We start from the raw sequence: 15,956 nt of genomic DNA, 5'->3' as shown, positions 1-15,956 counted from the left end.
CACTACACTACAGTTTTGCCGAAGAAGACAGTTCAGTTTAGATCAGTTCCATGACGGCATCCAATCTGTACCGTAAAAGGATTCCCCAACCAACAACATCTGCCAACACAGCACAAGTGGATGTGGCATCCGATGATGACAGCGACTTAGAGACGGAATTTGAATCTTTCTAGTGTTAATTGTGCACTTTTTTCTCTCTGTCTCATAGTTTAATTATGGTCTAGTTCAAAATGTGGACTGTCGGCATATCTTTTGCACTTTGGCAAAAAAAAAAAAGTTAAGTAGCCAGACTTCCTCCAGTTAGTGTGAGCGTATTACACAGCTTGTTTAAATTGGCTGTAAAATTATTTGGAAAATAAAATTGTTGGAAAATAGCTATATTTTATGTGTTTGGTTCGTGTACGATAATTTTTCTCAAAAAACGATAATTTTGAGGTTTTGGTACGATACTTCGACATTTCTAATCTGGCAACACTGGTGCTGCTTTAAGTCAAAACAGTAACCAACCCGGTCACACAGAATGTATTTTCTGTGCTGCTTTTCCATTATGTTCTATGTAAACCTGGGCTGGACGGACACATTTTACCATTTATTTACCAGGTTTTATAAACACAAACACAGCTGACCAAGAAAATAAAGGGTTTCAGGATGATTTGAAAATTGAGGCAGGTGAGTTGGATCTAAAACTAACTTCAAACTAAATATTAGGGAATCAACACCAATTTATAAAGTCACCTTCTATGATGCTCTCAAATTTCAAGTTGTATTTAACAACATTCAAGATGACTTAAGGAAATTAGGGAATTCAATAAAAAATTATGTTAATATTGCCACACCTCAGAATCTTTTTATGCTTGACAAAATGGTACTTGAACAAATAATTTTATCTTAACTAAGGTTTTCTGATTTCTTAATGACTTCTGCAGTCTCAAATTTATTCAACCCCCTGAATAGAATCCCTCACAACAGCACAAGTATTCACAGCACAGTTTTCTCACTGCATTTATTTTGTTACTGAATGGAAAATGCACAAATTTACATATTCATTTAAATGCCACTGGGGTATTCACCAAGTCTGCTGCCACTAAGCAAAGACCGGACAATAACTTTTGCCGTGAGTACATCACCGTTAAGAATGCTAGTGCGGACGTGAGCATTTTACGTTCTTTTGAAATTAGCGATTTAAGAGCCCCAAACGTTGATACTGGCTGATTAAACAGCTGGAAAATATTCTCACCGTCACATCCACAACATGAACCTGACGTTTTTCAGTCTGAAACTCATTCCACACTGATGACATAAAAAAAAAGTTCTCTAATGAGTGTTTGCTCATACTTGAAGATTACTTTATATCTGAAACTCTTTCCACAGAGATCCTATATGAACGACTTTCTCCAGTGTGAGTTTTCAAGTGCATGTTAAAGTTTCCTTTTCGGTTGAAACTTTGTCCACACTGTTGGCAGGTGAAAGGCTTCTCTCCAGTGTGAATCACCATGTGCCTTTTAAAGTTTCCTTTCATAGTAAAACTTATTCCACACTCATCGCAGGTGTAAGGGCTCTCTCCAGTGTGAACTACCATGTGCATGTCAAGGTTTCCTTTTCGGTTGAAACTCTTTCCACACTGTTTGCAAGTGAAAGGCTTCTCTCCAGTATGAACTCTCATGTGGACGTCAAGGTTTCCATGTTGACTGAAACTCTTTCCACACAGAGGGCATTTGTAGGGTTTCTCTCCAGAGTGAGATCTCATGTGGACTTTAAGGTCTCCATGTTGATCAAAACTCTTTCCACATTGTTTGCAGGTGTAAGGGTTCTCTGCAGTGTGAACTTTCATGTGGACTTTAAGGCTTCCATGTTGACTGAAACTCTTTCTACACTGAGGGCATGTGTAGGGTTTCTCTCCAGAGTGAGATCTCATGTGGTCTTTAAGGTTTCCATGTTGAGCAAAACTCTTTCCATGCGGTTTGCAGGTGTAAGGCTTCTCTCCAATGTGAATGCTCACATGGTTTTTAAGGTTTCCTTTTCGGTTGAATCGTTTTCCACACTGTTGGCAGGCGTATGGCTTCTTTCCCATGTGAACTTCCATGTGGACTTCAAGGTTTTTATGCTGACTGAAACTCTTTCCACACTGTTGGCAGGGGTAATGCTGCCCTTTATTGTGAATCCCCATGTGGTTATTAAGGTGTCCTTTTTGTCTGAATCTCATTCCACACTGTGGGCAGATGCATGGCTTATTTCCCTTGTGATCTTCCATGTGGATTTTAAGGTCATGAAGTTGATCAAAACTCTTTCCACAATGATAGCAGGTGTAACCCTTCTCTTTATTGTGAATGCTCATGTGACTATTAAGGCTTCCTTTTCGAGTGAATGTGTCTCCACAGTGTTGGCAGATGAAATAACTTTTAGTTTCTGTCTTTTGAGCTTTTTCTTGTGATGACGTCTTTTCAGTCTGTGAGCAACTAAAAGATTTTTCTTCAGTTGTGAAATCATGAAGATTCTCATATTGATCTTTCTCTTCCATTTCATGCAGTACTTGATTCTCCTCTTTCAGCGCCATCAGGTCTAAGGCAAACAAGACAAATAAAAGTTAACCCCAGTTTAATGGCACAAAGCAACAGACATTAAAACATGTAAAGCAGTGGTTCTCAACCTCTCCTGCAGGGACCCCCTGACAGGCCATGCTTCTGTTTTAACCCTGAAATGGCATACCTGATTCAATTAATTAAAGGCTTAATGAGTAGTTGACTAATTGATTAATTGACTAATTCCTACTATTCCTACTCTAATAACTACTCATTAATTGAATCAGGTGTGCCATTTCAGAGTTAAAACAGAAACATGGCCTGTCAGGGGGTCCCTGCAGAAGAGGTTGAGAACCACTGATGTAAAGCATTAAAACCAACATACAACTAGATCCTATACCCACTTGAAAAAGGTGTTAAATGTGTAGTGGCTGAGACATATTAGACACAGTTATTTACTATATCTGATAAATAATCCCCAATACCCTAGACTGGGTAAACCCAGCCAGATCTGAAGGCGATTTGATTTCGCCTTGCAGCTCAGGCTGGAAACCTGTACATTTTTGTATCCTGCTTCCGTTACAAATCTGCGGGGACCAATCACAAAGTGGCTTATCCACTTGGCTCGCTTTTGGCTCTCGCACGACCGTCAATCCAATTCCTTTTAACCTCTCGGCGATGTTCAATGGCTTCTTTAGTTTAGCAAACAAATCACTCGAGTGGGTGTAAATACCACTCACTTCCATGTTTTGTTTTTTTGCACAACCTGCAAAAATCGCTCTGCCATTGCTCCTTCTGCAAACCGCTGATCAATGCTCCAAACAAACACATTTGTTGACACGTTGCCTACCTGGAGTTTTTGTGTTGCTCAAAGTATGTCACCCGGATTGTTGGTCTGATTGGTTGAAGGACTAACTATGCCCGTTGTTCACGCCTCTCTGCAGTAGAAAATACAGAGCAGACTCCCCAGACTAATGTTCAATCTTAAAAGATTGAGCTTGGTCTGGTTACAGCCAGACTAACAATACCCCTCACTCAACAAGCAAACTATGAGTTAGACTTCAACTCCGTAAACCCCAAACCAGGTACTGGTTACAATAGCAGCAAAAACACAATTTCTACACTTGAGAAATGGATAAACATATCCAAGATCCCCATCTCTAGATTTTCCTTTTGTATTGTTTTTGCCTATGGATTGATTCACACCCTTTTGAAATAATGTTTTAGAATTGCTTACGGTAGGTAAAATATCACATGTAAAGCATTTAGCATCTATGAGCTGCAATTTAAATTTTCTGAATGTGCATTTACATACGTATTTTGATAACTGTGTAATTTATTACTCTTATAAGAATCTTGAAATTTCTTCCCTCAACTAATCTAATTTATGCAAAACACACACTAGAAGACAAAGGATCTTTAACTTTCCTTCTGAAAAGATCACGGATTACAAGATCAAATGTGCTTTTGGGAATTATGGGGGGAAATTTGCCAGAAAGTTTTTGCCAGGCTGCGGCCTTGTCTTTTCAATCATCAATGACCTGTATTAACCTGGTTCTCTTTCTCATCAATATAACGTCAGTGAAGGTCACCTGAAGCCTCAAGAACTTGTATTAGGACACTCCTTTATTACTTGAGACAAGCAAGTATCAGACTTTATCTTATTATTTGATACATTAAGTATCTCCTACCTCTTTTCACAAAGGTGTTAGAACGAAGAAACTGTTGATTTCTTAAGTCTGTTGGTTTGCCGATTATCAAATACTGTCATAACTTCACTTTTATTTTTTACTCTGCTTCATTCTAAACCTTCCTACACTAAACTCAAACTGTATGCTTGTGTTTTTTTGTTAGAAAAAGTTTAATATTTAGTGCAGTTAAGAAGTCTTTGTTTTAATCACTTTAGGTTGTTCATTGGTTTGCACCTAAATGGTGTCCCTAAACATGCTGATCAACGTTTAATGTATTTATTTTGTCATCACTTGCTATATCCAGCAAATAAATAAAACAATCTGATTGAATGGTGATCCACACAAAACTGTATTTTCTGCCTGTTTTTCAAAGTAAATTTAGGTGTCTGAAAGGGGTCATAGAATGATAATTCAAATGTTCCTTGATCCTTTGACAGTTAAGAGTTTGTTATACTATAAAAATACCCTTTAAGTTTCAAAACTCAAAAACTGCTTTTATTGAAAACAAGGCCAGCAAACGACAGGATCTAAAAAGTGGAGACTTGTGACGTCACAGGGCAGCTGTAGACCGCCTTTGCAGAAGAATATCAACGCCTACGTCTAAAGGCCAATTTATACTTTTGCGTCGGGTGCGCGTAGTAGGTACGGCGTAGCATACGCATAGACGTGTATCATACGTCGTACCCTTCGCCGTACCCTGACGCGCACCTCCTCAAAAATGTAACTACACGACGTGGACCGCAAGATCTGTGATTGGTCGGCTTGGTAGCATCGCATTTCCTCCTACGCATTTCCGGCGTGTTCTTCTGCACCGCCCGTCATTTTTAAATTCGGTTCGGCTCTCTTTCAGTCGCTTAGTAGCCTAAACTCAAAACAGCCACGAGGAATCGAAACACAGTGGAACATTAAAACCCGCCCCCCGCCAACTAGTGTTTTGGCGGTGTAACTGCAGAGCAACACAGACATAACGCAGAAGTATAAATGCTCACGACGGCGTCGCCTACGACGTACACTCGACGCAGAAGTATAAATTGGCCTTAAATCAGAGTGTCTTTGGCCCCGCCCACTAGAGCGTTAGTGAACAGCGACATGAGAACGAGAAAAGGTCGACAGTGACAGGATCAATACCATTACCATCCAAACGATCCTAATGCTTGGATAGTGTTTTTTTTTTTGTTTTTTTTTATGTGAATGTGTCAGCAGTGCATTATTTGTTTGTATTCGGTGTATTTCACTGTGGATTATTTAGTACATTTCGGCGCAGGCATGGCAAACAGACTTTTACGATATGGATCTGCCAGCAACGCCACAAACATGCAAGTAGTCATGTTTATTCTAATGCCTGATCGGTGATCAAGCCAGTGACTAAACAATCACATTCATGTCGTTTCTCTTATTGGGATGAAAATAATCTTATTTAAACTGTGATTAAATTAATCGCCCAAGCTGTCAATCAAACCAAGCTGTAAAACAAACAGCACAAGTTTCTGGACACTTGCCAAAACTCGTTGAAATAAATCATCACAAAATCATGACGCTGTTACAATGTACAGTACAACGAAGCTCTTACTGTATTTACATCGTGTTTGCATTGTTATTTGGTCACGGTGTAAGCCAGAGGTGTAAAGTCCAGGTTCAGAAAATAAATGTCCTCCTCAGTATTATGTTCCAATCACTTGGATTTGCTAGAACAGTTTTTCAGCCAGGAGATATAACTAATTAGTGAAATCAGCTGGCTGAGTTCATGGGTGAAATAAACATATGGGGCCCTATCTTGCACCCAGCGCAATTGACTTTGTACACCGACGCATGTATCATTCCTATTTTGCACCCGCGCAAAGCGCGCTTTTCCCTCCACAGAAGCACGTCGCTATGTGACCCAAGGGGGCCTTTTTAAATCAATTTCAAGTGGATAACCAACCATATAAATTTTAGATGTTTACCAGCAGGCTATCCCAATGAAGGGAAATGAAAGGAGAGAGAGGGACTGGAGTATTATAAAAATATAAACAGTTTATTTTATTTTTCTCAAGTTGGACACACACACATGAAGAACAGACCTTAGGCCTCTGGGCAACAAATTTCAGGAATGGGGACAACAAAGTGCAAAATCAAGGTGTTTGAATAAATAGCACTCAATAAGAATTCAGCAAGATTCAAACACAAAATAAATAGGGCACATCACAAAATCACATGCACACAAAAAAACAGTAGGTTACACTCAGCAAATAAGTGAACACACACACACAATACAATTGTTACTCCCCCCCCCAGGATATTGCACCAACCCAATGGCCTAAGATACAAACATTACATACACAAACATGAAGCATACAACAACACACACAAGGGAGAGACTGATGGACGACACAACGGGCCTCCCTCCCACACACACACTCATACGCACATCTAGATCCTAAAAACAAAAGCACAGGAAAAACTGTGGCCAAGATGGCATGTGACGGTCCTCCTGCAAAGAAAAATTACAATACCATACAAGTAATTATACAGGTCAAATCAAAGCTATGCTTAGTTTGTAACCTGTACATCAATGGGCTGAAAATTACTTAAAACATAAAAAATCTTCAATTAAATACAAGCAGTCGGAACAGGGCAAGGTGCTAAAGTAGCCTACTTTACCAACCTGTATGAATGCTGAATGCAGACCGCAGCGTCGAGCCAAGAGCTTGTTTAGTTGTAATATCGTAGCGATCGATTTATTCCGTCTGGTTTTTACTCGTACGTTCCCAGGCCAAACTATAATACAGACATGGCGAGTCAACATGACTACATACATATGAACAAGCGTTCCGTGATGAAAATGTACACACGTGAGGGAGAAAGGAAGCCAGTGAACTTACATTCTCAGCACAACAAACAGCACGCAGCAAACTTTACAGTGGTCACACTCTAAACCCGTAACTAATATAAACAGAACACGAATCAATGAAAGTTCATTACGGCCAGTGCCTGAAGAAAAGAAAACTGAACGCTGCTCACGAGTAAAAGCAGAAAACTTACATTTTCGTTGAAACGCGCAGACACAATTCATAGCCAGTGAGGGCTCGTGAAGACAGGAAGCTGGATGTAACCACGGCACTGAATAACCGCACAAACGCCAGATCACGCTACAAAACAATACAATATTCTGAATATACCAGATCCATGCCAACCATGTTTTCACAAGGAGGCTAAAATACATTTAAGCATGAACTCACATCAACTCGTACAACCAACCAAGAGTCCAAAGAACCAAGAGTCTGTAGCAAAACAGTAATGAGAGAGACCGCCAGCTTGCTGGATTTAAAGGTGTAGCGCCAAATGACCACCACCTGGTTCAATCAAGGCACAATTCCCACTGCCTACGTCATACCCGCTACATAGGGAATGAACTTGCGCTCCCGGGGGCGGTTCAGCGCAAAAAAGGAGGCGTGTTCCGGCGCAAATGTTCCTTCATGCTATTTTGATGGTTTAGAAAACAATTGCGCCACTAACCAGGAAAAAATTGTTTACAGTAAGTGGCGCGTTGCGCATAAAAATGCTATTTTAAGGGCACATGCTTGGCCATAATCAATGTAGCGTGTGCACAACGCGCATACACTTTGATTCTCTCATCTACACAGAAGCAGCAGGTTTCATTTTTGCAAATCATACATTATTACGATAGATAGATAGATAGACAATTTATTATAAAAGCATACATCTAGCTTACACATTTACACCCATGGCAGGACTTTTACTTTCTGATCCCTGGACTTTACACCTCTGGTTAAAGCATTTGTGAGAGTGCAGAAATTGCATTGCAATGATAAGATCTTTTTTAATACACGATCAACAGACTGTCATCAGCCTAATGCTCATCACTGCAACCAATACTTTTCATGGTTCCTTAATCTCGATAGCTGTAATAGTAAAAACGTAGTAAAAGTTTTAGAGAGAGAGTTCCACATGTAATACTAGCTATTTCATATGCAAACATGTCAGCCAAACACAGCAGCGGGCATTTACACTGAAGTCGCACACAGACACGCCCCTTAAAACAGGCGGATGCGCACATTTTACGTTTGCCTTTAAATTCGCTCTCTCCAACACACAACACGACTACCGGGAGCAGCAACCAGAGCTGACGTACGGCGACAATCACTGACCGTGTTTATGACTTGAAAATACGCGTGTGCACGTTCATTGCAGAACACGATTTATCATTCCCGATCTCTCAACTGTTTGTAAATCTGTGTAAAATAATAGCAGATGACAAAAATGCTTTGACAAAACTGTCCATTTCAAATCAGCATATCATCATCATCATCATCAATCAATCATCACCAGTTATGTAAATACACATGGCATAGTGCTGGGCGGTATATCGGGTCATACCGAATACCTATGTTTATTTTTGTTATTATATGAATTTTTTAAATACCGCAATACCAGTGTATGCCGCTTTAACAACGTTGGGAACGCGGCGCAACACTGTGTGAGAATGTCTTTTCTCTGTTCACTGTGGTGATGCACAGCTTTGTGTGTTACTAAGCGTGACGGTGAAGCTGGATAGGTTAAACTATAATTGATGGCTGTCAAATTATATTACACTGTTTCCCATTGGTTCACAATATCAACACTACCCACCTCAAATAGATTTTCCAAAAGGCTTTGACATTGTTGAATAATGAGCACTGCACGTTTCAAAGTCAAACACGGCACGGGAGTTTTTATATTAATGTATCTTTGAAGGGAACTTGCTGTGTTTAGAAAAGTTTTGATGTTATTTTCATTTAATCTTTCTTTATCTTTCCTGATAAAGCAGCGTGTATCACCGTTACCAGGGAAACCGCTGTTTCTGCCTCTCCTAAAGCACCTCCTGCTGCACCTCTTTATAAACAGCCTTACAAACATGTATTAATACTAGGGCTGGGAATCACTGGGTACTTCACGATACGATACACGATACATTGTTCACGATACCGATAATATCACGATATGGCGATAATCGATATATTATCAGTAATAACTCACAATATATCATGTTTTAAGAAATAAAACGTTTTTTTTTTTTTATTAGGAAAATGAATCTCCATTTATTTTTTTGGATGAAACACAATAACAAAAACAACTTGTGTCTTATCAGTTGCAACAAAACAGTCACAGACACTATTTTTGTTTTGCTCGCAGATGATTTTTTTCACTCGGGAGAAATCGAGTGGAATCGATGATGCCTAAAATTTGTGCAGGACAGTCGTGCCGTGTACCAGCTGCTTTGACGCGATTATCAGTTAAACTGACTCTTAACGTGTGCAATATCACGACCTCCCGAGTGTCCGAACTCGCACCGTGTACGCCCGCCCTAACGGCTTTTAAGATCGATACTTGGCAAGAGCGCATCGAGAATCGATCGCGGGAGAAAATATCGCGAGATATCGCCATATCGATATTTTGGCGCACCCCTAATTTATACTAGTGTGGATTTTTTCTACAATATTCACTCATGACAGTAAAAGAGGGCATTCTAAGTCAATCTCCTGCAGTATTTCCTCTCTCAATCAGTAGAAAATGTGGTTAACACCCAGTCATGCTTGAAAAATAAAAAATTATATATACACCGTCATATACCGTGAAACCGGTATAATTTTGAAAAATACCGTGATATGGATTCCAGCACTACAGTCTTTGTATACTTCCTATTTTAGATTAATTTCCTAGTATTTAATTTACAATTATTTCTTTTGAACAAAATTTTAGATTTTAGGTCATCTTGACTTGAACCCTGTCAAGGACAAAGCTAACCAGTAAAACTTGATAGCAAAGTAACCTAAATGTTACGTTTGCACCATATTGTAGTGAGTAACCTTTCTTGGTTTTGGGGTTTCAAATAGCCGTCCATAATCTGTGGTCTGAGCCTGTCCAGGGCTAGTGGCAATGGCAGATACGTTACTAGTTAGTTTCAAGGAAAATCTTTTTTTTTTTTGCCAAATAACCCCCAGCCATTGTATCTGATTTATACAATAAGGATTTTGTTTGATACTGGTGTAAAATTAAGTAATATGGTTTTCAGTGTTTTTAAATTAGAAGTTGATTTTGGGTTTAATGTCACAAGTAATTGTAAAAGGCTAGCCTACTTCTGTATTATTTTTCCTAGTTTAATTTGTGTTGTAATAACAAATGGAAGTCGGATCTTCTCAGGTGGAAGGCAACATTAGCATTTGTCTGGTCACGTAATCTCAACATGTCCGTCCACTGGGGTGACCCGAAAAAATAAAACCACCTCAATTAGGACACTCATTTGATATTCTTCAAAAATATAATTAAATTCTGTAGAGCTGGACATTTTAATAAGGATCAAATAAATTCAGATAAGACTAAATTCAGCTTTGAGAAAGAAACTAACCTGTTTGTTCTTCAGTATCTTCATGTTTCACACTGAATGTTTCTTCAATCTTAATGTCTTCATTCTCCTTTTTAATAAACGCCATCTTTGTTTGTTCCTCAATATCTTCTTGTTTCAAGTCTTCCCTCTCCTCTTTAGTAAACGGCATCTTTATAATAGTGTCACATGGATGTCAGTCGCTTCACCAGGAGTTTTTCTGTGTGTTTGTCCTGTTTAAGATGAGAATAATTAACAGAAAGAAAAATAAATCCACACTAAATCTCTGTGTGCGTCTCAATCAGCTCTAGTTCAGTAGTTCAGCGAACTGGTAAGAGAGTCAGTCAGAGTGAGCGTTAATGGATTTTGCCTTTGTTGCTTTTGGCTCGCTTAGGGACACTTATAATATTCAACAATATTATTAATCTGCCTGTTTTTACACCATTGTATTAGAACTGAACTAGACAATAACATCATTGTTTTCTCCAGCGCAGCTATATTGTATTTAACCATCAAAAAAGAACCATCACTGAACTCAACTTAAGCTGGACTACGACGCTATATTCTTCTAGATCTGCTGTACAGTAGAAACAAACTTTATTGCATTATTTTATTATAACAGTAAAGCTGCTTTGAATTGTAAAAAGTTCTATATAAATAAAGGTGACTTGACTTAAATCACCTGATTAAACAAAAACCACTCAAAACTAAACATAAATTAATAAAAGAACAAAAATCATACAAACTAAATTTGTATTTAGTATCTAAATTTGTAAACTGATTCACGATAAAGGGAGCAAAATGAGATACATTTAGTTACTCATGCATGAATGCTCTTTACCCATAAAAACAACGTTCATCCGTGTTATTACAAACACAATGTTACATTAACCAGTAATTAATTCATTTCATTGTATAAACTGTATGAACGGGTTGCTTTAATTTAAACACTTTAAATGGTCAAAAACACAAACCTTTCTGCAGTGAAATCTCATCAGATGCAGGAGTGCGGCGCAGCTTTATGACATCACATCACCACACCAAAATAAAAGTCCTGTGTGCACACTACAACCCGTAGAAATATGAATACAATAAAACACATTCAGATATTAATTTAAGATTCAGAGATTCCAAATTCTATCAATGCCATTATGATTTTTTACAGAGATTCTTACCAAAATATAAGCCAGCGTGAATGATATTCAGACAAGGATAAGGTCAATAATCTTAGTCTTCATATTACAAAGGGTTGTAAAAAACTTTAGAATATTTTAAACTCTTTAGGAATTAGTAGATCAAAATGTCTGATCTCAATGTGTGATCTAACTATTAGATATATTCGTCTTATTTCATCTCAATATCGCCACAATATTGGGGCATTAAATAAAAGCAAATTTCAACTTTATTTGGTTAAAGTGCATATAAGGATATTACATTGTCTGTCTGAATGGAGTACTTAAATTGGTTACTGCGTGTTCTGTTTCAAAAATGTAGGGTAGGGCGAAAAACTTGATCTCATTTTCTCCTCCAACTTCAAAATCATCGTTTTAACTTTGATTTATTTTGTAAATGGTGTTTGACTTAGACTTTGCACGTGTGGTTTGTAAACGTCACACGTGACCTTTCAATGTGATTACACAATGTGTTGTACCCCATTGAAGTCCACTATATGGAGAAAAATCCTGGAATGTTTCCTCACATTCTTCTTCTTCTTCTTTCAGTTTAATGGCGGATCGCAAACCAGCATTTATAGGTGCATACCGCCACCTACTGTACAGGAGTGTAATATCAGGGCTTTACATACTTCAGGTCTTAAAAAATATATAATAATAATAATAATAATAATAAATATATATATATATATATATATATATATATATATATATATAATTTTAATAAAAATACTAATAATAATTGTTAAACGCACACACACTTACACATACATACATATACACATACATACAGATATACATACTCACACAAATATACAAAAGAAACTAACTCAGCTCTACCTAACCTATATAATGTTATCTAATACTGTATTTCTTAGAAAAAGAAAGAGAGCCTCCCAACACTCCCTCATCTTCTCATTCCTTCCTAAAAATCCTCACATTCTTATGATGTTATCTGTACTTAAACCATAGTCTGCCTGAATACTGGATTCTGATTGGCTGGAAGGTGTGCAATAAAAGCCTTTAATGCAGAGGTAGTTTCAGTCATTTTAGTCACCATTCTACCTATAAACATAGGTAAGCATACTAACACACAGTGACAGTTGCACACAGAGTGATACTGCTATTGTAAACATTTGCTATTTACTTGGCTAAATGGATGATTTTTGCATGTAATTTTACTTATGTGGTGAATATCAATTTTGATAAATGGGCCAAGGCACTAGCCTGACTACGTCAGACTTCGTACTTCCGCTCAATTTCAGTTCGCTTCTGTCTGAGATAGCGACCTATCTCTCAGTTTTCCTCCGGGCTCAAAAGAGCCGGCCAATCAACGAACAGAGGAAGGGCTGAGAGCCGTGACGTAGACGCTGATTGTCTGATTATCTACGCTGAGACGTAGATTTACTTCACATAATCTGCAAAAGTCATTCACAGCCATTTTCACTCCGGTATTTCGCTTGATGGTTTTGTTTTCGCATCATACATGTGTTTACAGTGGAAGCTCGATGCGGCTGAGCCAGCGCATAACACACGTCATATCCAAACGTTATGTGATTGGCTTACGGGTAACCAATGAGTTTAAACTTCAGACAAGAACTAACTAACAAGACAACACACCTGAAACAAGGAAACTAATGATTAAGCAAGCTAGGGATAATTAAATACAATAAACACTGGCAGAATCAAGGAGACTGAATTAAATAAAACAAAGTCCAAACACAAACAGAAACATGACAAAAACAAAACCTGGTCGTCACAACGTGATTTGGCTCTTCTTGTTGATTTCATTTTTTTATTTCTTCGCAGTGTACCGAACACATCTACATCCATTATCGGTGCGCAAAAAGCAGAAACTTGAATACCGGCGCGATAGCGAGAGATTGTACGGTAGGTAGTTCACGTTGACCAAAACACACAAGAAAAAGCGTTTTGGAAAAAAACATTTTCGGCAATCACAGACATTCGCATTCGGACGGGATTAGATTTCTCTGAGGACCGCCGAGTTTGACGAAAAATAGAAGGTAATTTGCTCTGGAATTTTTACAGAGGTCGTGTGAGAAAAAGACAGACATGGCAGATTCGGACAGGATTAAAATTTCAAAGTACTTGGGTTGTCCTTGTCCAACTTGGGTTGTCCTTGTCCTCTTTAGTCCGGATGACATGGCGTCCCAGTTTTCCAAAAAGAACTTCAAATTTTGATTCGTCTGACCACAGAACAGTTTTCCACTTTGCCACAGTCCATTTTAAATGAGCCTTGGCCCAGAGAAAACGCCTGCGCTTCTGGATCCTGTTTAGATATGGCTTCTTTTTTGACCTAAAGAGTTTTAGCCGGCAACGGCGAATGGCACGGTGGATTGTGTTCACCGACAATGTTTTCTGGAAGTATTCCTGAGCCCATGTTGTGATTTCCATTACAGTAGCATTCCTATATGTGATGAAGTGGCGTCTAAGGGCCCGAAGATCACGGGCATCCAGTATGGTTTTCCGGCCTTGACCCTTACGCACAGAGATTGTTCCAGATTCTCCTAATCTTTGGATGATATTATGCACTGTAGATGATGATAACTTCAAACTCTTTGCAATTTTCTCTGAGAAACTCCTTTCTGATATTGCTCCACTCTTTTTTGCCGCAGCATTGGGGGAATTGGTGATCCTCTGCCCATCTTTACTTCTGAGAGACACTGCCACTCTGAGAGGCTCTTTTTATACCCAATAATGTTGCCAATTGACCTAATAAGTTGCAAATTGGTCCTCCAACTGTTCCTTATATGTACGTTTTTTCTTTTTCTTTTGTAGCTCTCATGAAATCCAAAATGAGCCAATATTTGGCATGACATTTCAAAATGTCTCACTTTCAACATTTGATATGTTATCTATATTCTATTGTGAATAAAATATAAGTTTATGAGATTTGTAAATTATTCCATTCCTTTTTTATTCACAATTTGTACAGTGTCCCAACTTTTTGGGAATCGGGTATGTATTTATCTAAGGTGGTCTGCTATAGGCCTATTTCACAAAGGAAGCTGATTTGTGCGGTCGTTGGCGTTATACGAGAAGGACATTCTGAAAATTAGCCTACTGTATAATTAGCTTAAAAATGCAGATTGATCATTGCACAGTTATTCCAGACGCCTCCCGGTGCTATTCGTATTGGAATTGTGTTATCACAGCATAGGCTAAGTAAAGTCGTTTGGTGTTTTATAAAGGCACAAAGCCATTTCACGGTTTCGATCAATTTTATATATATATATATATATATATATATATATATATATATATATATATAAATCTCTTTTGGTGGGGTGGGGGCTCTCACTGGCGTTTGCGCCCTAGGCGACCGACTAGTTTGCCTATGCCTAGAAACGGCCCTGAATCAAAGATTATGAACAAATGTTTTATACAACAAGGATATATTCCCATTGGGTTGTTGAGTTTTCATGTTCTATGGGAACTTTAGACATAGTGATTTTTATACTGTACAAACTGTGTGATCCCCTAACTCTAATGTAACAGTTATGGGTAGGTCATCTACGGACATCTAATGTTACAGACATATTATCATGGTACAGCTCAGCCTATTATTGATTTTTATTTCCACTTCCCTTTTATCCAAAGAGACGGAACTATTTGCTCTTTATTTACCAATGGGAAATAGCTATATCATGCTAAAATATGCTGTCATATACTGTGGCTCACATTAATGGGGTCGCTTGCAACGAATTACGTGACCAGCAACATATTTCTGATTCAAATATTGTGCGTAGTTAACAGTGAGTGGTGGTATCAGACATTATTTTATTAAAGTACATTTGTCAGTGCCGCACTCGTACTGACTCTTTCTGCCTGACAGAAAGAAAAGCTTGTAGCTTACTGAAGGCGGAGCGGTTTGACCAATCAGATGAAAGGGGCGTTTCAGCACCACCCACGTGTGCAAATGAAATATCGAACCCATAAACCGATTCGTAAACCACATACGAAAAATGAAAAATCGAGCCAAAATCAAATTTTTCGTTTTTTAAACTAAACTAAAAAATGAATAAACGAGCTGGTTTTCATTTCTCGTTATTCCATTCCAAACAGGAAATAAAATGATCAAAAAGTACACGGACCAGATAGGCTACCAGTTACATCATAACACCTGGACCATTGATTTTCAGCTCTTATTTGTAGAGAGCATTTGAGTTAGTTCATCCATGACTGTCATATA

At 38.3% G+C, this 15,956-nt stretch overlaps 1 protein-coding gene across 2 annotated transcripts; it reads right to left on the bottom strand.

The window, feature by feature from the left end:
- Positions 1 to 975: 975 nt before the first annotated feature.
- Positions 976 to 11,604, bottom strand: LOC309497371 (uncharacterized protein). 2 transcript variants are annotated; one of them, XM_082167618.1, is made up of 3 exons: positions 11,546 to 11,604; positions 10,596 to 10,804; positions 976 to 2,559 (listed from the first exon to the last, which is right to left on the bottom strand). In XM_082167618.1, the coding sequence occupies exons 2-3, from the start codon at positions 10,741 to 10,743 to the stop codon at positions 1,343 to 1,345; spliced, it is 1,365 nt and encodes a 454-aa protein (XP_082023744.1). In that variant the 5' UTR covers positions 10,744 to 10,804; positions 11,546 to 11,604; the 3' UTR covers positions 976 to 1,342. The 2 variants fall into 2 exon arrangements, with proteins under 2 accessions (XP_082023744.1, XP_082023745.1); XM_082167619.1 differs by lacking the exons at positions 10,596 to 10,804; positions 11,546 to 11,604 and adding an exon at positions 8,359 to 8,989.
- Positions 11,605 to 15,956: the final 4,352 nt, after the last annotated feature.

Source organism: Leuciscus leuciscus (genome assembly GCF_965113295.1).
Source record: "Leuciscus leuciscus genome assembly, chromosome: 4".
Lineage (NCBI taxonomy): Eukaryota > Metazoa > Chordata > Actinopteri > Cypriniformes > Leuciscidae > Leuciscus > Leuciscus leuciscus.
Note: the sequence above shows the minus strand (reverse complement) of the source record. Positions and strands in the feature narration are given on the sequence as shown.